This window comes from Notechis scutatus, chromosome 2 (genome assembly GCF_049901735.1).
Source record: "Notechis scutatus isolate UNSWTSFEM ecotype Mainland chromosome 2, rNotScu1.2, whole genome shotgun sequence".
NCBI classification, from domain to species: domain Eukaryota; kingdom Metazoa; phylum Chordata; class Lepidosauria; order Squamata; family Elapidae; genus Notechis; species Notechis scutatus.
The window spans coordinates 101634298-101659034 of record NC_142010.1 but is presented as its reverse complement, the minus strand read 5'-3'; the positions used below and the strand labels follow the sequence as shown (position 1 = coordinate 101659034).

The window sequence follows — 24737 nt, the reverse complement described above, 5'->3', positions numbered from 1 at the left end:
AGCCTTCACAGAATTCCTCCTAGTGCAAGATGCATGCGCTTTCAGTTTATAGGACATTCAGAAGTCTTTGTCACCTAATAACACAGACCAGAGTTTGTTGAAATCCACCTTATTTACTAGTCCAAAGGCTTTGCTGTGGGCTAAGAGGGGTCAAAGGGAAACAGTTTGGACTGGCTTGCAAGCAGGGTTGGAAAACTGCCCATCCTCCATTCCCTTGAGTTCTAAACTGGAAGGCAATACAAGAGCAGGCACTGGTGTGAAGCGTTCTGATGCATTTGTGGGCAGAGGCCTGGTATATGGGAAGCCTTAATCCTGCATCTGAGCTTCAATGGGCAGCTTCCTGACAGTTATGGAAAGCAAAATGCTAGAACAGATGGACCAGTCTGATGGAGAATGGTTAAATTCTCATGACAGCTGCTTAAGCTTTGTCTTCCCCTTCTGACTATCACAGGTACTGCTTTAATCTTTAAAAAAAAAAAAAAAAGTAACACAAGAGTGGAAAAACCAAGGGTTTTTCTGGCTACAGCCAAGCCAAACAGAAAAGGAAGTGGCACCCAACGTTACCCATCAAAACGAAGCATGGAGTTTTCTTGTGTCGAGTAGCACAGATCTGCAACCAAGGAGGAGGGCAAGGTTTAGGGCCTCAAGCACCAGCCAGTCCTTACATTAAAAGAGCACAATAATATGAGCGCAGAGGACCATCCACTCCCACCACGTGGGGGCGTTTCTTGTACAATCAGTTATAGAGGTCGTCTTCCCCCTCCTCCTGGAAGAGGCTTCCTTGCCCGCTGTTGCTGCCACTGCTTCCCCCTCCACCACTGGTCTGCTTGCCCGATGGAAACCTGTGGGGAGGAAAAAAGAGGAGGAGGAGGAGGGCTATTTCAGTTCAGGAGAAACCCTTGAGTTATTCCCTCTACTGAAACAATGGATATCTTAACTGGAACTAGCTACGCATTATCACAGTGTTCAATTTGCAACCGATTCAGAAGTGGGTATTCAGCAGGTTCTGACCCGTTCTGGAGAACCGGTAGCGGAAATTTTGAGTAGTTCGGAGAACCGGCCAATACCACCTCTGACTGGAGATTTTACAGTATCCTTCTCCCTGCCACGCCCACCAAGCCACGCCCACAGAACCGGTAGTAAAAAATAATTTGAATCCCACCACTGAACCAGTTCAGGAATGTGGCCATGGATTAATAAAAGCGCTGTAGTCACCCTTGGGTACATGCTGCATTGCCCTTTTTAAGAAGCACAATATCCAATGGATGGATATAATTCTTAAAAAGTTTAGTATTGTACAGCATAACCAAAGTATTTATTAAATTTATATCCCTCTTAAAAATATTTTTTTAATTCTTCTTTAAGTAGGTTTATATCCCACGTTTCATTCAGGGAAATTGGGTGGGAATAGGAGATTGAAATTGCTGACATCCTGATTTCACTTTTACGCACTGCTGCACTTTGTTGCAGGCACTGCTTGTTCCATTTATAGCAATCAATTATTTTTGGGGCTCTGATATGGCCCAAATTTAATGAATGAAATTGTACTGATATTTTGGGGAAAAAGTCAGGGATGCAACTCCCCTGTGCCCCCCCTCTCCCCCAATGCTGCTTTATTTGTTTGGGGATCGAACAAGCAAAAACTTGTTCTAACGTTACCTGAAGTTGCCAAAGCCACGGCTCTGCTGTAATGTTTGAGCAAACATCTCGTATTTGCGTATATCATTATCGCTAACTGAACGGCGTGCAAAGCGCATTGCTTCTTCAAAGTGATCCCGCCGGATCTCTGGCACGGGGTCATAATCATCATCCTGTTACAATACACAGAAGAGAAGGATGTCAGGCAGGCGGTAGCCCCCAAGGTGGAGACCACGCTCTTAAGAAGAGAGCTTGAGGTAAGGGAAGGTTTTCAATGGAAAAGGGAAAATATTGTGTCCGTACCATGGCGGCGTACTTCTGACGCTGCCGTTCCCGTTCTGCCTTGATCTCCATCTCAATGGCCTCACGGATGGCGAGCTTGCAGGCACGCTGACAGATTTCGGTGAGGTCAGCACCGGAGAAGCCATGTGTGATCTTAGCCAGATAATTCAAGTCGACATCCTGTTGGGAAAAGGTATACAAGCTAAAGTATTCCCTTCCCAAGTTATCAAAGTAAGACACAAATGAGAGATGAAAGCTGAGGGCAACAAAAATGTGTTTAAGGAGTTGACCATATGCCGATTAAGTCAGCCTTCCATGGTGAATCAGCATAAAAGGCAGTGAGAGCCACTGCCTCATTTTCTGTATTGGAGCAATTTGGTCTTGTCCATAGAATGAGCAGTGATAGCAATAGCACTTAGACTTATATATCACTTTACAGTGCTGTACAGCCCTCTCTAAGCAGTTTACAATATCAGCATATTTCCACCAACAATCTGAGTCCTCATTTTACCCACCTCAGAAGGATGGAAGGCTGAGTCAATCCTGAGCCGGTCAGGATTGAACTGCTGGCAGTGAGCAGAGTTAGGCTGTAATATTGCATTCTAACTACACCACCACCACGGCTCTTCTGCCATCTTGTTCCTCACTTTGACACGAAGGAACTTCAGGGAAGACTGAGCCACACACCCCCTTTAAAGACTGTCACAATCAGTCCTCCTCTACTGGATGGGTGACACCTCTGGACCTTGATATCCATTGCTGATTTACTTTTACATGCCCATTTTTGCCTGCTTTGACTGACCTTGGCAACTGGTGATTTTCGCAAGTTGGCTTGGAGGATCGCTACGCGAGACTTTTCATCAGGTAATGGGATATAGATAAGTTGGTCCAGACGTCCTGGACGAAGGATGGCCGGGTCAATAATGTCTGGTCTGAAAAGATTTGGCAAAGAGACAACAGCAAGTTTCATGGGTTGCTTTTCAACTCAGATGCTTCTTTGACAGGAATGCAGCTCTATAGCAGAAGTGGGCAAGAATAGGAATCAAAGGGACAAAGTTGGGGGGAAGAGGTGGTACGATAGAACCTCTGGTCACGAACACTTCTGACCATGACCAAAATCGGGTTCCAACCCAAAAATTCACAAAATTTTTGAATCTGGTCACGAATGGTGGTGATCAAACATGACCCGACTCAGAAATTCTTGAAGACGAAACATTAGAAGACAAAGAAGCCTTTGCATGGAGTTGCAACTATAATAAGTTAATACTGAATTGTAGAGCTGATACTACAGTTTTCCTAAGTTTGTTATCTCAAAGACAGGATTCAGTCTTGTCAGGTTGGAGAAATTATGGCCAAAGGGGGCTATAAATCAGATATGGAAGTCACATGTCACCCTGGAGACTTGTTTCCAAAGAAGAGGTTAACTTTTTCTCAGTGACTCTTACTTCAGTCTCAATGACCAGTTGAGCAAAAGGGACTCCGGAGGAGGAATAGCTAGACTGGCAACAGGACAAAGAAATGGGCGTTGCCCATACATCTCCTTAGCCCACAGAACTGGACCTTCCTTTCTTTAAATTCTCACCTATTGGTGGCACCTATAATAAATACTGTCTTCTTGTTGGTCATGCCATCCATTTCTGTGAGGATCTGGTTGATGACACGGTCAGCGGCACCCCCACCATCCCCCGCTCCGCCACCTCGGGCCTTGGCAATGGAGTCCAGCTCATCAAAAAACAGGATGCAGGGAGCAGCCTGGCGGGCCTGGGGAACAAAAGGAGCAATGTGAGTTACATCACTATTAAAATATAAGACTGGCAACATATTTGTTTTGTGTTCTAAGGTCTTCCGTCTTTCCAGATTGATGAATTTCAATTGTGTTGCCTGAATTACAGGTCTACCCTTTGGTAAAGTGAAGGTTAGACTGAATAGTCCCAATGGGCCATTAAAAACTAGTGGATTTTAAACCAGTGTCCCGAGACAATGAATTATGAATTGCTGGCAGCTACTAAAAATGGGATGTCTACCCCAGGACAAACAGTAATATATTCCCCAATGCCTTCCTTTAATAAATGCTCTGGAATTAGTGCCATAATTCCACAACATATTTAGAATTTCAAAATAAAATGGGAACTCTTTCACTTTTTCATTTTTTTTTCCTATGGGTGGCTGGACCTCACATGAAGCAAGGTCTGGCCACTTTTGTCTGGATTCAAGCTAAGCAAGGTTGCGTTAGTTAATATTTAGATGGGGGACTTCCAGGGAATACCAACATTGGGGATTACTTTGGAGAGTGAAACAAAAATTCATGAAAGGTGATGGCAAACCGTTTCTATACTGTTACTGAAAAACTGTAGGCATGTCTGGATGAAGCCACCAGAACAAGAGCTCACTTTGACATTAATGGGTGACTGGGAAATAGATGACGTCTTCAGTTCCTGTCACAATAGACAGCCCTTTTCCTTCCCCCTTGCCCACTTTGTACCCTGTACCTTGTCAAAAACATCGCGGACGTTGGCCTCACTCTCTCCAAACCACATGGTGAGTAGCTCAGGACCCTTGATGGAGACAAAATTGGCCTGGCATTCATTTGCAATGGCCTTTGCCAGGAGGGTCTTGCCACAGCCAGGGGGTCCATAGAACAGCACACCTCGTGAAGGTGTCATTCCAAACTTCAGGAACTTGTCCGGATACTCCACTGGGAACTGATGAAGACAAGAGATAAAAGAATTAAGAAAATTGAGCCATTTGTCTTATAAAAGTCAGTGCTACCGCTTGAAAAACTACATTCTGACTTTTCTTCATTGTCTGGGTTGTAAACACCAGCTAAAGAGAATGGATTTACCCTCATTTTCTGCCTTCACTGCCTATGCAATATGCACACCATCCATTATTAATCTGGAACAGAGATGGACCGTAAGAAATATCTCACTATCTGGGGACGCACTCAATGAAGTTCATATTCTAATTCCTCTTATGACTGAACACTGGCCATGCTGGCTGAAGGTGATAGCTCAGGGGAAGCTCAGCAGTTTTCTAAAGGTGCCAGATCTCTGTGTTAAAAAGTTAAGAGGACTTTTTGACAGAAGATGCTGCTGACCAATATTTTTCCATTTAGTTTATAGCTGATCTTAATACACACAAACACAAACACACACACGCAATAATATGTATGCATGTGAACTTAACATATATATTTATATTTATAGAAGCAGTATCAAGGATGTCTATGATGAAAATGGTTGTATCAGTGTTTTTCAAGCATTAAGCACCAAACCTTACATTCATTACTGTTAGAGAGGAGAAATGCCAATGGCACAACTTTTAAAATTTTGGTTAATCTGGAAGCAATCTGCATCACCTTATTATCCCCACATCATCTCTTAATATATCAAAGCAAGCAAAATTCTTGTCTTGCTTTTTTGTCCAGAGCAGAGATAGGATCAGCGAGTGCAGAAATTGTGTATAAATACTGTGGTGCGAGGATGTGTAAAATTCAGCAATGGAATTTTCTAGAGAATTCTAGCACATTCTGTTTGCCCATGTCAGAGCTTTAGTTTAGGAAATTTAGTTTCAAATGATTATGTCCTGAAATGGAATAATCCAAAATAAATTTGGCATGCTTCATGTGTTTCAGAATGCTCCATTTCTGAATCATTGAATTTTGCATATCTCAGTGGTGATATATTTTGGATTGAAGATGGCCTTGATTTTATAACCAAGAGGCCTGTTCAAAGGAAGAGCTGAAAGGGGATTTCAAGGTTAAATGATCCAACTTGCTGTTCAGAAGAGACTATAAAATAGAACGGTGCTGGCAGATATACGTTCATTTCCTGCTGAAATATTGCTTTTCGGTTCCTAGAAATGCATGCGTGGATTTTTCCAGTTGCTAAAGGAGGCCACTGCATTATTGTAACTTGGAGCTGTTCTTTAAGCCACTGAGAGCTCTCACGAATGGAAATGCACTATATTGTGCTTTCAACTGAATTAATTTCCTCAAGGTTCTCTTAGCCCTCCATTTGGAACTTTTCCTTCCCCGGCCTTGATTTACAGTATCACAATGGACGAGCTATTACAAGCAAGACACACCGAGATCTTTCACAAGGGTTGCATCTCAGCATAGTTAACTTATTTTCACTGTCCTTTATCTTTTTTATGCTAAGCAGACACAATTATACACACCTATGTTCTAACGTGTTTTGCACTACTTGTGTGAATGACTGACCTGCACCAGTTCTTGTAGCTCACGTTTTACTTCCTGCAAGCCCCCAATGTCATCCCAGGAGACCTGCGGCACTTCCACTACGGTCTCCCGTAGGGCAGAGGGGTTGCTCTGGCCAAGAGCCCACTGGAAAGCAGAAAGGGCAGCATGGTTAGCACCACAGTTTGTTGGACAGCACAAAGCCCTGAGATCAGTGACTGCCCCAAAGAGAGTTCATCACATTTGGCTCATCTTCCATTCCTGTAATTAAGCCTAACATTCCATAAGGCTAGGCAACATGCCCATTCAAAAGAATAAGTTGCATTAACAGAGGGATTGAATCAAGATCATGTCAGGTAAGAGTAGAGTAGAGTAGAGTAGAGTAGAGTAGAGTAGAGTAAAGTAGAGTAGAGTAAAATAGAATAGAACAGAACAGAACAGAATCCTTTATTGGCCAAGTGTGATTGGACACCCAAGGAATTTGTCTTTGGTGCATAAGCTCTCAGTGTACATAAAGAAAAAATAAAATACATTCATCAAGAATCATAAGATACAACACAGTGATAGTCACAGGTTACTATAAGCAATCAAATCATACATAGGTTACTAATACACATTAGTATTAGTAACCTTTGTATGATTATCCATGGAAGTATGTGTCCGTCTGGTTTGGTTGCAGAGCCAAACCAGACAGTTATAGAGGTGCAGATGACAGACTCAATAATACCATTCTATAAAGCTTTAGCAAGACCACACCTAGAGTACTGCATCCGGTTTTGGTGACCACACTATAAAAAAGATGTTGAGATTCTAGATTGCAGAGAAGAGCAACCAGGATGATTAGGAGACTGGAAGCTAAAACATATGATGAACGGTTGCAAGAACTGTGTCATGCCCCTGGTGGAGACTGACTCTGAGGGAGAGGAGAAACAGCCGATAGGGAGTGGAAGTGTGGCTCCGGAGGTTATGGAGGAGGCTGGGGAAGGGCAGAGGCCAGCTGAGCAGTCAGAGGGGGACCCAGGCCCATCCCCTATCCATCCTAGGGCACGCAGGGAGGAGAGGATAAGGGAGAGACGTGGTCTACTCGGGAGGAGAGGGCCTTGATCCTCTTCATGGGCTGCAGCTGTGACAACTGAATAAGAGTATGGACCTGTGTACTGACAAACACTGGAAACAAAGCATGTAAATATCTCTAGTTTATAGTTTGGCGTCCTTCCCAGTGTACGTTATCTGTGGACATCCTCCAGCCCTTATCTTGCCTGGTTTGTGTTGCTTTTTTCCTTCTTTGTGTAACTGTGTGCGAGTTTTTTGTCTTCGGTCAAAGATATTCGGAGCTTAGAGGCAAAATGAAAGAATAAAAGGGGCGTCACCTGTTTTCTGTGACATTGTTTGTTTTGTATCCCACCCTGGGTCATCACAAACTGGGCATGGCTAGTCTAATAAAGAGAAGGACCAGGGGACAACATGACAGGAGTATTCCAATATTTGACAGGCTGCCACAGAGAGAAGGGGGGGCCAGCCTATTTTCCAAAGCACCTGAAGGTCAGATAAGGAATAATGAATGGAAACTGATATAGAAATAAGGAGAAATTTTCTGATAGTGAGACCACTAAACTAATGGAACAGCTTGCCTTCAGACGTTGTGGGAGCTTCATCACTGGAAGCTTTCAATAAGAGACTAGACTGCCATCTGTCATAAATGGCGAAGGGTCTCCTGCTTTGACTAGATGACTTACAAGGTCCTTTCCAACTCTGTAGTTCTGAATAAACCTTTCTATATGCAGATTGGTGGCATGGATGTGCAACAGGAATACAAGGAGGTAATAGTTTCACAGTATTCATTGATATTCATATCTACAGCGGGAAGAATTTTCTAAGAATTTCTGGAAGTCAAGCAGCATACTGTATATATCTAGTGAATAATAGTTCACAAGAAAAATGACGGAAATGATGAAAGTCTTAGCAATCAACAATGCAGGAGTCAGATCTAAAACAGTGATGCAGTGCACTTCTATTTTGTAGAGCACAGAAGCTCTTAAGCGACTTTGGAATAATCATAATACTAGGTGTCTCCACTAGGTCTTACCTAGAGTGCAAAAATGTTTTATGTTAGATCTGTAGCGGACACTAAATGAGGAGCTCTGGAATTTGTCACAAGACATCAAATCAAATATTTAAGTTTAACCTACCATTGTGAGACACTGGTTATCATCTTACATAACTTACTGATGTGACTTGGAAAACAAATACCCCAACCCCTAAAGGAGCAGGTTTTTGGCAGAGAGCCCCCCCAAGGCCTAACAAAGAAAAGCAGGGGGCGCCGTAGAAAGTCTTTTTTGCCCGATATGGTGCTGCCCCCGTTGACCCCACCCCCACGCCCCCCCACCCGAGGCCACCCCCCCCACCCAAGATGCAGGGGAAGTCAAAGAAGCCACAAGACCCCAAAAATATAAGGAATAATTCAAAAAAAATATTACCTCTTCTCCATATAATGTGAGGAGGAGAAATGGTAGCCATTTTGAAAAGGAAAAAAATAGAACAGAAGATGGCCCAGGTTAAATAGTCTAGAATACTCTAGAGAGACCCAAAAGAAGCAGCTCCTCTGTCTGTTGATACACAATGTGGTAAAACCCACAATACTAAAGGAATCTGCTCTACAGGAAATATCATAAGTGGGAGATTTTGCTATTGTATGCCATATATAAATGATTCATAATCTTAACATGGCTATAGTAACAGAATTTTGCAAGTCTGAATGTGCTTCCCTACCCGCTTTTATCTTTGTATGAATTGGGGGTTGGGGGTGGGGCTGCCTGAGGTATTTTCGTACACCACTTTTTTGGGTATGAAGTCAATTCACATATATGTGATCATTGCCTTGGTAAGGAAGTTTTCCTCTAGTCATCAAGGCCAACATTTCTACTGTTTACGCATAGCAATACTTTCCCCCCAAACTTATTTGTCACAGCAAGGTTGTACAATAAACTAACATTTTTTTTCTCCTATGCTGGCATTTCAGACCTCCTTATGACTGGTAATTATACCCAGTCCACTGAAGTAATGTACTACTGAAGTCATTTTGAATGCCTCGTTAACTTTCACCACAACCCCACTGCAGGCAAAAGTCACAACTGAGAGCTTTGCACCTGTGTGACCTACATATGGCTCTTCTGAGATTCAGACTGACACTATTAATCACCTGACAAAATTATTAAAGAAGATAGCAACTCCACGTTTCATTCTACCTTAAACGAAATCTGAAGCTAGAAATGGAGCAATCTGGGAAACGCAGACGTTGAGCCCAAAGGCGTTATGAAGACTTTGGATAAATGCTGCCATTTGGTATGGGAAGAAGAAAGTACCTCAGATTGGATGGGGGGAAAAACATGAGAGTAGCTATAGCCTTTGAATGTTATATATGCCAACAAAAACCAGGTACCAAATCTTTAATAGAACTGAAGGTATCTTTGCAAGCTCCTTGAGAATAAACATCCTTCAGATAGGGAAGTAAATATGGAATATCACGTCCACTTACAGAGACTACTTCTGACTCAGTTGGCAAAAGTAAGAAAAGCATTGGTTTTAAAGTTATAATTCATTCAGTTCAGGGGAATCAGGAGATTTTTGAGAGTTAGAGCTGAGTAATTATTATACAAAAATGACTCTATAGTTCTAAATATCATTTCAAAAAGATGGGAGAAAAGATATAGTGGAAAAGTAGAATTTTTACCATATTCTTACTTTTTTCTTTTTCTTTTTTCCTGCACTCTTTACTTCTCTCTATTCTCTTTCCTTTAGTTTGTATTAGATTTTACTATTACAATCAAAATATCTAAGAGAGTGTATAGCAGAAGAACTATGCATATGCCTGCTACAGATGTGACACATCAATAACATTATTCCAACACAAGAATAACAAGATAACAAGGCACACACTACCAACTAAATCAAATCCTAAACATTTGCACTTTGAACAAACACAGTTGGAAGCTATTTAGTAATTATAAAGAATATGGTCTTTGCAAAAATCTAGATGCTGTTGTGTATACTTAGAAAAATGTTTAATCCATTTGTCTGTAATCAGTTTTTAAGTCTGTGTTAAAAAGCAGAAATGTAATAGATCAGTAACACTGAAAGAAGGGGCTGGAGGAGTAAGACTGCAATCTTCTCCTGGGCTCTGTAGACAGGAACTAAAAAGCAAAATTGTTATAGAAAAATGATGTAGTTATTGAATGCCCAGAACCAGCCTACCTGGAAATCATCCATGGTGACAGCCATAGCATTAAGGATGTCAGCATCAATTGTATCGTCCTCCAGGTCAATGACACTCATCTTCTTACGGATTGCTTGGAGTGCTGCCTCAGAACACAATGCTGCCAGATCAGCACCCACATGGCCATGGGTCTCATTGGCCACCTGCAATCACAGTCCAGGTAAATCAGAACGTTGAATGGGGGAGTCTACCATAACCAGGGGGAGACCCCCGCAGCCTACCTGGGCTCGTCTCAGTATTTATTTGATCAAATTTGTGTAAGTCCTAATCTCACATAGTAACTCTGAGTGGCATACATAATAATAAACCAAGGTGTGAAGTATATAAAGGTATATAAAAGGCACTGAAACAATTAATTTAAATTAAAATAAAAACCAGATAAAAACAAATGTATAAAACGGCAGGAACATGTCCAACAGAGTGCATTCCATTAGCCATCATACAACCATCTAACTAGCTCACTCTATCATGGGATGCCCAAGCTAGTTGACAAACCATGTTTAAGGGCCTTCTGGAAGACCAAGAGGGTTGGGCCAACTGCACGGGGAAAGGAGGGTGGGGGATGATGTTCCACAGGTTGGGAGCTTCAACATTGCACTTGTAGCCCCCAAGTATCTTGAACTTCAGCTGCTAAAAATTAAGAGGGAAAATGGTTCTTTGATTGTGGTGATACTGCTTAATTTCAAGCGTAGAATGGGGGAGAAATCATAACTGTGAAAGGCAATGGTCAAGCTTATGTGAAACTTGCAGCTGCTGTAATTAACCTATGACTTCTCCTTAAGATAACATGTTTGAATCTCTATTCATTCTCCTCACTCTTCATTTTTTGTAAAAGAATGTAACAATATGAGAGTGATGGGGCACCTCTGATATCCCCATCCTTCTGCAATTTTGTTTGAATGTATCTTTCCTAACTCCCATAACCCAATTTTGATTCCAGTTAATTTCTTAACGAGATACTCATTTGGCCTGTGTACCCTAATCAAGCTAATTGCAATCATGGCCTTAGTCCCAGAATCCAAGACAGTTGCATGTTTAGTTTTCTAACTAATTGAAGCAATTTACGCTGCCAGTTGCTAACAATGTAGCTTTTACAATTTACTAATTGATCCCAAAATAAATGATGTAAGTATGGGTGTTCAGATATGTAGGTAGTCTTATATGTCCATGATTAGTAAACTCAGTCAAAAGAAACTACAACATGAGTGCCTTCTGAATTAAATTACCAAGAAAAGTTATTGCTACTATCAAGGAATTCTTAACATTTGTACAGTAGATATTTAGATTTGTAGCCCCAATTCATAGAAAAAGCTGAATGAAGTGCCATTTTGCTTATCCTTACCCCTTAAAACACTTTATTCTTTGTCCTTACCCTCTCCAGGTCCACATCATCAGCCAGTTTCATGTTCTTGGTATGTATCTGTAAGATTTCCAGTCTTCCCACTGAATCTGGAATCCCTATGTCAATTTCTCGATCAAAGCGCCCTGCAGAAAAGCAGTGTGTAAACTGGATTGTCCAGACCTGAATATATACTTTGTCCGCACAACTATCATATTTTATACATATAAGGCACTAATTGGCATGCTGACTGATGAAAAGAGATGATGCCTGCTTGTTCCCAATACACTCCAAAGCTCACAGAGCCTGGGGAAAATTGTATTGTTCGACAGACAAAGAGGTGGAGACAATGCAGTCCCCAAATGCAGAAAGCTTACCTTCTTTTCGTTTATTAAGCTAAGCATCAGTGACAGACACTTTTAAAGCATGGCAGTCAACATCTTTAGACCAAAAACTTTTTTTTTAGCTGATAGCTACAAGTAGCTTGTGATTTTGATACATGATATCGTCATGAATGGCATATAACAGGGGTGTCAAACTCGAGTCGCCATGACAGCGTCATGTGACGTAACACAACTTTTTTTTACCATTTGCTAAAACGGGCGTGGGCATGGCCAGTGCGTAATGCATCTGGCCCACGGGCCGCGAGTTTGACAGCCCTGGCATATAAGATCAGATCTCAGACAAGAGAAAGGCAGGGATAGAAAGAGAAAAATCTGGGCCGATTCTTACCAAATCGACGCAAAGCAGGATCAATACTGTTTGGTCGGTTAGTGGCGGCCATAACTATGACATGAGAACGTTGCTTCAAGCCATCCATGAGGGTCAGGAGTTGTGAAACAATCCGCCGTTCCACTTCCCCATGGGTCTGAAATGGGAGCACAAAGAATCATAGAAGAAGATGCTCAAATATCAGCAACAGTGCCATCCTAGAGAAGACAACGAACTGAGATTTCAGAGTGTTAGCACAGCACCTCCTAGTGGAAGAATTGCATGAGACTGTTACTGGAGGTAAGAAAGGAACAATGGCTTGGAAAGTATGAGATGCATTATTTGCAGTATTGCCTTATTTAGATATTGGAATTAAACAAGTTCAACTCTCTGCTCAGCCAAGAAACTCACTGGATGACCCTCACTGTCTCCCAATTCAACTAATTATAATCAGAGAATTGTGAAAATAAAACACGGGGATAGAAAACCATGTATAAACACCTTCTGAATAGGAAAGTTACAATATATTACAAATATTCATTCATTCATTTATAAATCAAGGTAATATTTTCTTTAGCAGCACCTTGTCAGTAATTCCAGCAAGTGTCTTGCTAGCTCTTCTATATTATGACTTTAGATGGCATCAGACTAGGGCAGCACTTATTCTTACCAGGGTGAAGATTTCTACTGCCCCAGCGCTGCATTGTCAACCCCTTCCTCCTGGCATGAATTTTATTTTATACTGCCCTCTTCCCTTCTAGATAGTTTTCTGTGCTCTCTAACTTTATTGTGCATGCTGTAGCCCTGCTTGCTTTTTCATATAACTCACCAAGGAAAAAGATGCATTATCTCTCAAGAAGACTGGATCTACACATTAGTACTGAGGAAAGAGATCGGGGCTTTGTACAAATTAATGTTTCACCCATTGATGAAATCTTATCATCTTTGAGGCTACTCTTTGTATTGAAACATCTCTACCAACATCTGAGGCGGGGGCAACTGAATGGACCAATTTGGAGATGCAGTCGCAGAGACCAGGAATGTTCCTCTGAGATTTCTTTCCTCTTTGATTTCAAGAAACCACCCCTTACCTTCTCCCTCTTAGGAGCAATAGCATCTAGCTCATCAATAAAGATAATAGCTGGAGCATTCTTCTCAGCCTCTTCAAAGGCTTTGCGTAGGTTGCTCTCAGATTCCCCAGCCAACTTGCTCATGATCTCTGGGCCTGAAGAAGCAAGACAGAATATGAACAAAAGTACTCCGGGACTCTTTTAACAATCATCAGGGTTCAGAAAAGAGGACCCAGTGGGCTACCTGTTTTTAGGATTGCCACTTCTGCTCTTACTCGTTTGGTCGTTGCCCAGAGATGTAAACTCCATATCACTGGTTCCCATTATTCTGATATGCCACTATACATTGATTCCTTTACAATCATCATATAGAAATGTGGCAGCTAAGTGAATATGGATGTCCCTGATAGTCATTTTTTCCTACGACACTCGCATAGAAAGACTCACGTCATGCCATGTTTCTTACCATTGATAAGGAAAAAAAATGCTCCAGTTTCATTTGCAACCGCCCGGGCTACAAGTGTTTTCCCAGTTCCAGGGGGGCCATAAAGAAGAATCCCTCTTGGAGGCTGAGGAAGGAAGAGAGAAAGCAGAGGAACCACATCAAATGAACGTGCAATAGGTAATTGGCTCAACTGGCAGTGGTACAATCAACAACATTCAGGGCAATAAATTAGATGAGAACATAGTACAAGCCCTTAGCATGCTCTTATTCTTTTAGCAATAAAAGTTTACATTACAAGGCCTAGCCTGCTTGGAAAGAAAGATGGAGAGAATTCAATCAATAGAAACTGAAACAGAATGTCCGTCTACCCATGGTAGAATATTATGGCATATTTTAAAGCTAAGAAGGATGGCGATCAATAATATGGAAATTATGGTAATCCTAGCCCTCCATTGTAGTACCTTCACTCCAATCGCTTTGAAGAGCGCAGGGTGTCTCAATGGCAGTTCCACCATCTCTTTGATCTGAGCCAACTGTTTACGGCAGCCCCCAATGTCATCATAGCCAACATCATTGAGGCTCTCCTCTTCATCCTAACAAAAGGCACACAGAAAACACGCCACAAGATCATCACAAGGAATCACGGTCTCTCTTCGTAACCAGGACAACAGTATAATACAGCCACAATTGAATTGGAGACTCATATCTTAAGTGTATGCTCCTTTCCAGTAACCTTTGGAATAACGGCAGAACTTGCTCTTAAAATTTTACCCCAGTTGTCAGCTCTTCAAGTTACTAGAAGTACAAACCATAAATATTAATACTACCATATTTGTTACAGAAACAATGTTGTGTAACTGTATACCGCCCAGAGTCACTTTGAGAACAAGATGGGTGGTCTCTAAATTTGATAAATAAATAAAACAGAATCTCAAAATACTTCTCTCCTTCTTTGCTTTCACTTTTTAAAACATTAGGGAGTATCCCTTCTGAGATGGTTCCCATGCCCCTTTTCCTCCTGTGAGCTGAGATACCTTCTGCATGACAGTGGTCTAAGTTGTGGCTTTTCCTCCTGTCTCCCAAGGTCATTCTCACATATCATTACACTCCTAAATTATTCCCATTGGAAACTGTTGAAGAGTCTCTAATGATTAGCATCAAGATCTGGCTACTGGGTTCCCTATTCTTGAGATGGATCTCGTTAGCTCTCCCACATACCTCTCGTTTGATGGGCTCCCCCTCACAATGGATAATTGTGTCAGGAGCAACAATGCAGTGGGGACTAGGATCTACTTCCACCACCTTAAATTCCACAGCCCTCATTCCACCACGTACAAGGAAGATATCACCTAAACAGAGCAGAGGAATTACATTGTTAGCTCAATTCATTATCTTCTTCAGAACTGAACCAGAAAATCAAAGTTATATCCCATGATAAGAATTAGGATATGGCAACATGGGTGAAACAAAAAAGGTAATTTTTTTAGCTAGTGAAGGTACTGTAAAAATGGGTCCAGTTGCAAAACCTAATTCATGTCCCCAGTTCCTATTGATAGAAGGAAAAATGCTTGCTCTGGTGAGGCCCACCTGACAGCTTTACTCCTTCCATCATTCTAGAAAATGACAAAAATCTTCTCCACCAAACTTTTAACTTTGTTTGGTTGTTATTAATAGTACTGATTTTAATTTGACCTGTTTGTAACTACATTATTTTTATTTTTGTTCCACAATTTGTATTTTGGTTGCTGTAAATTGCCTTGAATGTTGTATGGAGAGAAAAGTGGGATATAAACGTAACCAATAAATAAGAGAGTAAAGCAGTACAAGTAGCTGAGGGATGATGGCACTGAAAAGGGGGCACTGTATGTGTCCAGTGTTGTAAAGTGAAGCTGCGGGGGAAGCAGCTCTTGCTGCCATTTTCATTATTCTTATGGCCTAAGACCTAAGTCATTAATACTGTGTGAGACGGAGGAAGATGTTTAAGGCAAAGAGGGTTATAAAGATAGTGTTGACTGCAACTACAGGAGTTGGCAGCACTTGTGACAAAAAAAAAACCTAGTACTGACTTGGGTGGATGAGTTTGGTGTAGTGGTTAAGGCATCAGCTTAGAAACTGGGAGGCCACGAGTCCTAGGAACAAAGCCAACTGTATGACCTTGCATCTGTTACTCTCTCTTAGCTCTAGGAAGAAGACAAACTACTTCTGAAAATCTTGCCAAGAAAACTGCAGGGACTTGTCCAGGCAGTCACCAGAAGTCAACACTGACTCAAAGGCACCAACCACAAAGAAACAACATTTTGGGTAAATCTTGGTAGTTAAAACATTCATCCCATCAAACCAAGAGTGCTTAATAAAGAGGTGCCTATACAATTGCTTTCTTCTTCTGTATCTCAAAAAGTCTCTCACCAGCTATACTTCTCTTAATCCTGTCCTGACCTCTCCAGGGAGATGACATATAAACCACAACTACTACTGGGTGCCTTTGATTTCTGTTTTTCCAGCCAGGTTGGTTTCAGGCCAATGCAATAGGTAATGTAGAGGCCACTGAGAAAATGGCTTCATTTCTTCATCAGTAAGGAGGTGAAGTGAAACAGAGAAATATGGTTCTACTTTGCCAGTCTAGCTGGCTTGCCTGTAGCAAGGGGAAATGGGCAAGCGACTCTGGCAGAAGGGGGAACAGCGTAGTGGGAGTGCAATTGGTAGAGCAATTGTTTTCTAAGTGATTCTGTCAATTCTCACCTTTATGTACAGGACGATAGGCTTCCAGAAAGTATGGTTTGAGGTAAACGTCAAAGAGGTTCCCAGTCAACCCTGCAATAGTGTCATCGATGGGGAGTACATGAATCCTCTTTCCATACTTTACATCCGGACAGGCCTGTACACTACAAATAGAAAGACTCAGGTGGCCTCATCTGAGGTCAGCATTGTGCTACGCACATCCACTGCTTACACATAATCCCCCAACGTTCATCTATGGAGGCTTCCATGATGGATGATACTGAAACAAGGACTGGATAGGGCCGGAGCAACTAGACATCCATTTTCTCTCCCGCATCACTCTTCCACCCCCACCCCCCACCTAACAGCCCCATTTCTCTACTCAGCAGCAAGCTGCAGGTAAGGAAAAGGAAACCCTTATCCAAGTTCTCAGCTGACTTCTCACTTAAGGCCTTTGAAGTAAAACCAAGGCATCCTTACAGCTCTAGGACTGTAGGCTGCCCACCACTGCTTTACAGAGATCCTGAATCTGTAGGGCAGGTCACCATATCGCTTATTCAATTCTAGTATCAAATTTAATATCCCAAAGTGCTATTTGGGCAACTTCTAAAATTATTTTATCTACCGGCATATACAGTAGTAGTGCTTTTCCTTCAAGAACTCCAGGCAGCATGGATGAACATATTTCCTCACCTCATTTTTCCATTTGATAATTTTGAGATATACTAAACTAAGATAGTGACCTTGCTAAAGTTACTCAAATACTATGACGAAGAGACTTGAACCTGAGTCTCTCTAATCCTAGTCCAACATTCTAACCACTTCACCACATCTACATGGAGAAATTATGGTTAAGGCTGTTTCCTTCTAAATTGTTGAAATCCCCCTACTTTGTTTTAATGCCTCCTCTTTCTGAGCCTAAACTAACTGTGGTATGTTTGAATTTTAGCTTTCGCCAACAGTCTTTCGTTCACCACCTCTATTCTATTTTGGGATGCCCTCACCTGACCACATCTCCAAGACGCACACGGAGGTTGTTACGGGTGACGCGGTTCATTCGAATCTTCTCATTCTGGCAAGAGTCGTCAGTAAGAACAATGCATACTGTCTCCCTGCGTTTCTTTCCCTTCATTAGCACCGTGTCTCCACGGAACAAGTGCAGTTCTTCCATTTTGACCTGAGGAGAACCAAAATAGTTTAGTTTTGACCCTCAAGCACAAAGAAGACTGCAACGTGCTCATTTTGTATAAGCAGCAAGCAAATCATTATTTGTGGGGGGAAAACAAACTGATATTTGTTAGTTCAGAACACATAGTTGCCATCACCCCAAATCCTATAGACATAGACTATATGTACAGCATGCACTGGAGATGAAGTTGCATCGGTTGCAGGCTCTTTGTGAAATCAGGTTCCTCAAAGGCTTTCACTGAAGCCTTTCTGCCCAGAGGTATTGCATTATGTGTTCCCAAAGTTAAAAGAAATGCTTTCTGAGGAAGTGGGCTGTTGTTAGTGCAGAGGAGCAAGGGGGCTGCACCCGAGGGTGGGACATTATGTACAAACATTAAGAGCACTGATTACAGCAGATGAGGAACTGTCTCTTTTTGTTGGAGATGGTAGGAGGATGAAAAATAGATGTTGGCTTGGGGGGAAAAAGTAGGGACAGGCAATTGGATATATCTAGTGGAAGGCTGCAACTTGGCAGTTGCAGGAAAAGGAAAGCTGGCTGGCTTCCCTTCTTTAGAGATTGCAGCCTAACCGAAGATATCCAGCTGTCAGAGATGGTAGAAAGTCTCAACCAGAAGGCCATCATTTTAATACTACCGGTAGGTATTCTACTGGAAAAAAAACAACTAGTATGCAAGATTTTGGGTTAACCTGTATGTATTTTAGAGATCTGCACGACAGAAGAAGGCTGTGTCCATTGGGACACTCGATGTTGTAACAGACTAAGGTTGGGAAATAGAGAAGCAATGTGGCTGAGTCCATAGGAATTCCGTCTCTCTGAGTAGGCCTTCTTCCAGATAATCTGCTAATGTTGATTGTCTGCTGCTATGTTTGGATGGCCAAGATAAGAAATTCTAGAACTAGAAAACCTTGAATTACGCCGTCTTCGGTCTGACTTAAGCATGGTATACAAAATCATACATTGCAATGTCCTACCTGTCAATGAATACTTCAGCTTCAACCATAACAACACAAGAGCACACAATAGATACAAACTCAAAGTAAACCGCACCAAACTTGATTGCAGGAAATACGACTTCAGCAATAGAGTGGTCAATGTCTGGAATACTCTACCCGACTCTGTAGTTTCTTCCCCAAACCCCAAAAACTTTAACCTTAGACTGTCTACTATTGACCTCACCCCTTTCCTAAGAGGTCTGTAGGGGCGTGCATAAGCGCACCAACGTGCCTACCGTCCCTGTCCTATTGTTTCTCCTATTCTTTTATTTTTCTTATATGTAACCATTTCATGTATTCACAACTATGTATACATTTATACTTATTATCTTGTAAACAATTGGCAAATCAAATAAATAAATAAAATAAATAAAATAAATAAATAAATAAATAAGCATGCTGTTAACATGTGGTCTGCCCTATAGTCTTTTCATGTCCACAGTTCTTTTATCAGGTTTTTTACTAAGAGCTCAGCAAGTCGAATCAGAGAGGCAGAGGTCTGGAACGCGATTGGAGGAAGTCACATGATAAACTTGGGTTCTCTTTCAGGTTGATTTGAAATCTTACTCCGTGGCATTAGATTCAGCAAAGTTACCTCTGCACAGGACAAGACATTAAAGCTTTTCTGTACTGACTGGCACCTCCTCCATCAAGATGTGAATGGAAGATAGCCAAAACTTTCCGAGACGCATTTCAGCAGTTTTTTTTTACTGTTCTTCACGGATTCACCTCCATTTTGACCTTATGAGGACAAGTCATAAGGATAAGCACTCGTAGCTAAATAAGATTCTTTTTAGCATGCAGAATGTATGGAGAGCTGAGTTTTGCTCAACTCTTTCCCCTCCTAGTTGAAAACCAGCCAATCAATGCCCCCTTAAGCAAGGGAATCAGGATGTGGCACTTCAGCAGTCCAAGTTCTAGGAATTGTTAAAATTGTTCTGAAATATTTGTTCTGAGTACAGGTAGTTCTTGACTTATGACCACAATTGGAACCAGAATATCTGTTGCTAAGCAAGGTGGTTGTTAAATGAGTCGTTCCAGTGGTGGTATGCTACAGGTTCGGCCCAGTTCAGCCGAACTGCTAGTAAAAATAACTACCAGTTCAGCCGAACCGGTTCCTCTGACAATCAGCCGAGAAGATAAAAGAAGCGACAAGCGCATGGATAGGTAGGAGGGTCGCTCCTAGCTTTTCGTTTCTTCCTCCTCTCGGCTGATTGGCACGTTAGAGGCATGCATGCTAGGGGCGAGTGCACATGCGTGTTAGGGGCACACGCGTGCGCATGTGCAATCGCCCACCAAACCGGTAGCAACCAAGGTAGGAACCCACTACTGAGTCATTCCCAATTTTACAATCATTTTTCACTGCAGTTGTTAAGTGAATCACATGGTCATTAAGTGAATCCAGCTGACCCCCACTGACTTTGCTTGTTGGAAACTGGCTGGGAAAGTTACAAATGGTAACCCCAGGATGCTACAACTGTCCTAAATATATGCCAGTTGCCAACCACACAAATTTTGATCATGTGACTGTAGGGATGCTATGACAGTCGTAAGTGAAGGGACTGGTTGTAACTCAGTTTTTTCAGTGCAATTATTTTGTGCTGAATAGAAACAGGGATGGCAACAGTAATGATGTTTGTGATAGTGCTCTCAGACATGAGAAAATAGTTTTTGTTAAACTATAAATAAAAAATAGGAAAAGCAAAACAAGTCTGAGTCTGTCAAGAACTGAAAATTCTGCCTGCAAAACCCATAAAATACTGGGGATAATTAAATACTTCAGGATATGTGTGCATGTGTGTGTGTGTGCTTATGTGCATACATGAAGAAAACAGCAATAGGGTGATAAACTAACTTGCTTAAAATTCTAGCAGGTGATATTACCTCTAAGAGAGGGCCAGTTAAGGTTAATCTATCACAACCAACCCAGTGCTTGTGGTTAGATTAATTATATGAAAACATATATTAAGTATCTTGTGGATTGCTTTAGGATGTGCACATTGGGTAGAATATTTGAGGTCAGCTATAAATCAGATGATAGAACAGCCTTCCCCACCCTCCAATTCTCCTCATGTATTGGGACAGCAACTTCCCAAATTCCCAATTATCTTGACCAAAGGTAAAGATTTCTGGGAAAAGGCTGACTTAACACAAATATCAGGCAACAGATTGGGAAAACTGGCCTAAAAAGATTGTGGAAACTGGGATGTAGGATAGAGATGGGTTTACTGAAGTCAGAAGTAAATGGAACAATAGACTTATATTTACCTGGGATAGACTCACAATACTATTGTCTTCATTGGCTGCTTCATCTACAATGAGGCGATTAGGACGATGCTTTTGGCGCAGGATGGCTGTGGAGTAATCCTCTCCCTTTGGGCTGCAGAAGAGAATGAATATGATTTAGATGCACAAAGATAGGATGTTATGGTGGAGAAAAAGTTCTGAGAATGTCTACAAAATGCAGGCTATATTCACAAACCATGCCAAACCACAAACTGGCCACATTTTAACTCAGCATATTGTTCAGACTGACTGACTGACTGAATGAAGCAAGTCTAGTTAATATATGGTTCAGTGTTATATAAATCTATATACTTGGATTAGGTAAATCATATTTAACTTAACCATAAGCTAATCGCCCAGGTTGGGTTTACATGATATGCTAGGCTGAACTGTGATTGGGTAGCATATGGTTCAGGAAGTTGTGTGAACAAAGCCATGGATTTTTAAGTACAAAAATACCCAAGTCAAAGAGATACTCAGATCATAGAAATATATGATTACAAATAATGTGGGAATATGAGATATAATGCAGGAGTCCCTAATCCCCAGATCATGGACCCCAGACCATTACTGGGTCATGAGCTGTTCGGAATCAAGCCACAGAAGCAGCGGACAAGTGCACGCACACATCCCCACTTGTGCAAACAACAGGCAAGCGCATGCACACACACTCTGTTTGTGCAAGTGGCAGGTAGGCGTGCCCATCGCTCACGCAGAATCATTCCCTCTCCCTCCCAGTCTGCAAAGTTGGAAAGGTTGGGGAACTCTGATGTAATGTATTCTTGAAGATCGTTATTTATCATCATTAATATCACCACCATAATGATATTCTACATACTAATAACATTCTTCCATTGTCTGCTTGTAACTTTCACTTAGGTGAAACAGTGCATTACAGGCAATAATTTTTGACCCAATGTACCTCAAATGGGCTGGCTTATAAAATGTGTCCAGAATTTGGGACTCATTACTTCCATGGAACTGAAATTGAAAGGATCTTCAGAACAGTTATATTGACAAATTTGTGACTGATACAGTACCATTGCTGTCAGGCGCAGTCATGTGACTGTGATTTCCAATGCTCCCTGCCAGCTTCCCACAAGCAAAATCAATGGGGAAACCGGCAGGAAGTCAGAAGTCGCTCCCACTGTTTTGGGTGGTTGTTTTTTTTTGCCTGCCCATGGTCATGCTGTTTATCTGTTTATGTAAGGAAATATATCTGAAATGATGACACAACAGATCATGAGTTGTCTGACTATTCATTACATTTCTATCCCATCTTTCATTGCAGAATTCAGGCTGACATGTACAGCACCTTCTTGTATCCCCCCATTACAGTGAGGGAGGCTAACTAAGGGAAAGTGACAGGCCCAGAATCATCCAGGGAGCTTTGATGGTGACAGAAAACAGATTTCAGTTTGAATCTCCAAAGCTACACTACATTAACTACTTTACCACTTAAATATTTTTTCAAGATAAGATTCACAGCAGTGTATCAAACAATAAATCTCAACAATATTTACTATGATTATTTTTTACAACCAACTTTGCTAGAAACTTAGGTGGGGGACAATTATGGATTATTACTTTACCTAAGAAATAAATGTAGCTTGAAATTCAAATGTGTGTCTGTGAGAGAATTCTCCCCTCTCCCAACCTTAGCCTGAAATGTCCATGTTTTAAATATTGCAGCCTTTATGCACTTTGATAACCACAATGTGCTTAATGTATTATACTAAGCCAGAATTTTTAACCCGTTTGTTGACTAAGTCACAGTTTAGTTCTCAGTGGGTTTGCACAATTATTAAAATAAATACATAGATAACTAACATGAAATACATGATGGTATAGTACAATATGTAAATCCAAATAATGAAAGTTGCTGCTGGAATGATGAATTGAAGGCTAGGAAAATTAGTGATCTCCCTGACAATGCTACACTAAAGAAAAACACTGGATTCAGTACAAGAGTCACAAAAACTAAGCATTTACTGCTGAGTGGGTTGACAGCTTAAATATTGGTTACCTAGCAGAAAGAATAGGCTATTTCAGAGAGAGAGCTCCAGTTTACCAGTCAAAATATTTTGTGCAGCTATCCTTTCCAAATATAAGCAATGTTTATTTGTTTGTTCTTAGGAAAAGAAAGAGGAAGAAAGGAAACAAGGGGTGGGAACAAGAGGACATTCCTGGACCCCTCTAATAATCCACAGTTAAGGCTGACAACTGCCCAAAACAAATCACCTTTTGAAACAACCATAGATTTGCTTCTGATGGCAAATTTCCAAAAGTAGCCACCACTATCTGATGGAAGCAACAGCTTAAAGGAAAATATTTATTTTAGCCCTTACAGACAAAAGTCCACTCTGAGACAAAATGGGTTTTCATTCTTGAAAATGTAGGCGCAATAAAAGCTGACACTTTTGTGAATTTTCTTCGCAAAAGTTGAGGGAAGAATAACCTCAATGCTTTTTTTGTGGGGGGGAGAAGGGAGAGGGTCATGTTTCTTTAAAGCCTCAACTCCAAGATGCATTCCTGCACCTATAAATAAACCGGGCAGTGTTTGACCCTCCTCCTCCTCCTCCTCCGTGCTCCTGTTGTGTGATTATTCTCGGATATAAACGTCAGCTGCCCCCTGCTTGGGTTTCCCCAAACAACGAAGCGAGACAGAAGAAAAGGCCCCACAACCTGCTTAGAAAAATCTCCTACTCATCCTGAGAATCAACGGGTCAATACAGCTTGTGTTGCATTCGCTCAAGCCTATAGAAGCTGCCCTTATAGCCCAGCCAAGTTAAGCAAAGCTGCTAACCCTCAACTTGGGGAAAGTTTCCAGGATCCTGTCAAACTTTTCTGGGCTGAATCGAGTAATCGGGTCAGGCCCAAACCGAGCTTTCCCTAATCTCTTCTCACCACCCCCCACTCCCCGGTAACTGTTTCCAAAGCTAAAGCGACGCAGAGCAGATGGGTTTGGAAAGTGACCCTACAACTATCAGCGCCGGGTTTCCCGAACGCCCCTTCCCCTCGCTGCCTTCCACGCGTTACGAAGCAAAGGGACGGTGGAAAGGGAGAAGGCGCCGACTCCCGCGCCAGATGACTTACTCTCCTCCCGAAGCAGGCATGTCGGCTGCTTCGAGCCTTGTCACGTCTGGGCCGCTGATCCTTGTTTTCTTTCCCACTCGGGCACCCAGGACACACGGCCGTGCCCTGCTCGGTCTCCCTCCCTGCTCACAGCGGCTGGAAAATAGGTCTGCTCCCACCCGCCCCACTCTCGGCCTATTGAGCCCGCCCTCTTTCGCCACAGCCGTGCCAACCCTTTCCCAGGCAGGCTGACGATTGCTGGGTTGGGGTGGTGGGTGGGTGGAAGAAGACTCACTATCGCAGCCCGATCGACTGCAGGAGCGGTCCTTCAGCCAGCCTCCCCATTAGCCCCAGAATGCCCGTGACAAAGCCGTTCTATTTATGAATGGATCTCCGCCTTCTGAAATGGTGAACGGTGAACGGAGAGCATGTTCCAAATTATTGCGGGCCACGTAGTGACATTTCTTGCATAATAAGTGTCCTTGTCGTCCGTCCCCCACCCCGTCCTCCCCCGCCCCTCT

At 42.0% G+C, this 24737-nt stretch overlaps 1 protein-coding gene across 1 annotated transcript; it reads right to left on the bottom strand.

Moving 5' to 3' along the window:
• Nucleotides 1-93: 93 nt before the first annotated feature.
• Nucleotides 94-24737, bottom strand: LOC113418184 (transitional endoplasmic reticulum ATPase-like). Its single transcript, XM_026676932.2, has 18 exons — nucleotides 24238-24737; nucleotides 21124-21235; nucleotides 17679-17851; nucleotides 16696-16838; nucleotides 15175-15305; nucleotides 14418-14549; nucleotides 13978-14080; nucleotides 13533-13666; nucleotides 12463-12598; nucleotides 11764-11876; nucleotides 10370-10534; nucleotides 6143-6265; nucleotides 4410-4622; nucleotides 3503-3681; nucleotides 2723-2852; nucleotides 1942-2100; nucleotides 1660-1811; nucleotides 94-842 (listed from the first exon to the last, which is right to left on the bottom strand). The coding sequence occupies exons 1-18, from the start codon at nucleotides 24255-24257 to the stop codon at nucleotides 737-739; spliced, it is 2424 nt and encodes an 807-aa protein (XP_026532717.1). The 5' UTR covers nucleotides 24258-24737; the 3' UTR covers nucleotides 94-736.

Coding starts and splice junctions, on each gene's coding strand:
- LOC113418184 (XM_026676932.2), bottom strand. CDS start 24,257: ATGCCTGCTTCGGGAGGAGA. Junction 2,101..2,722: donor GAAAATCACCAGTTGCCAAG/GTCAGTCAAAGC, acceptor TTTTCCCAACAG/GATGTCGACTTGAATTATCT. Junction 1,812..1,941: donor GTCAGAAGTACGCCGCCATG/GTACGGACACAA, acceptor GTATTGTAACAG/GATGATGATTATGACCCCGT.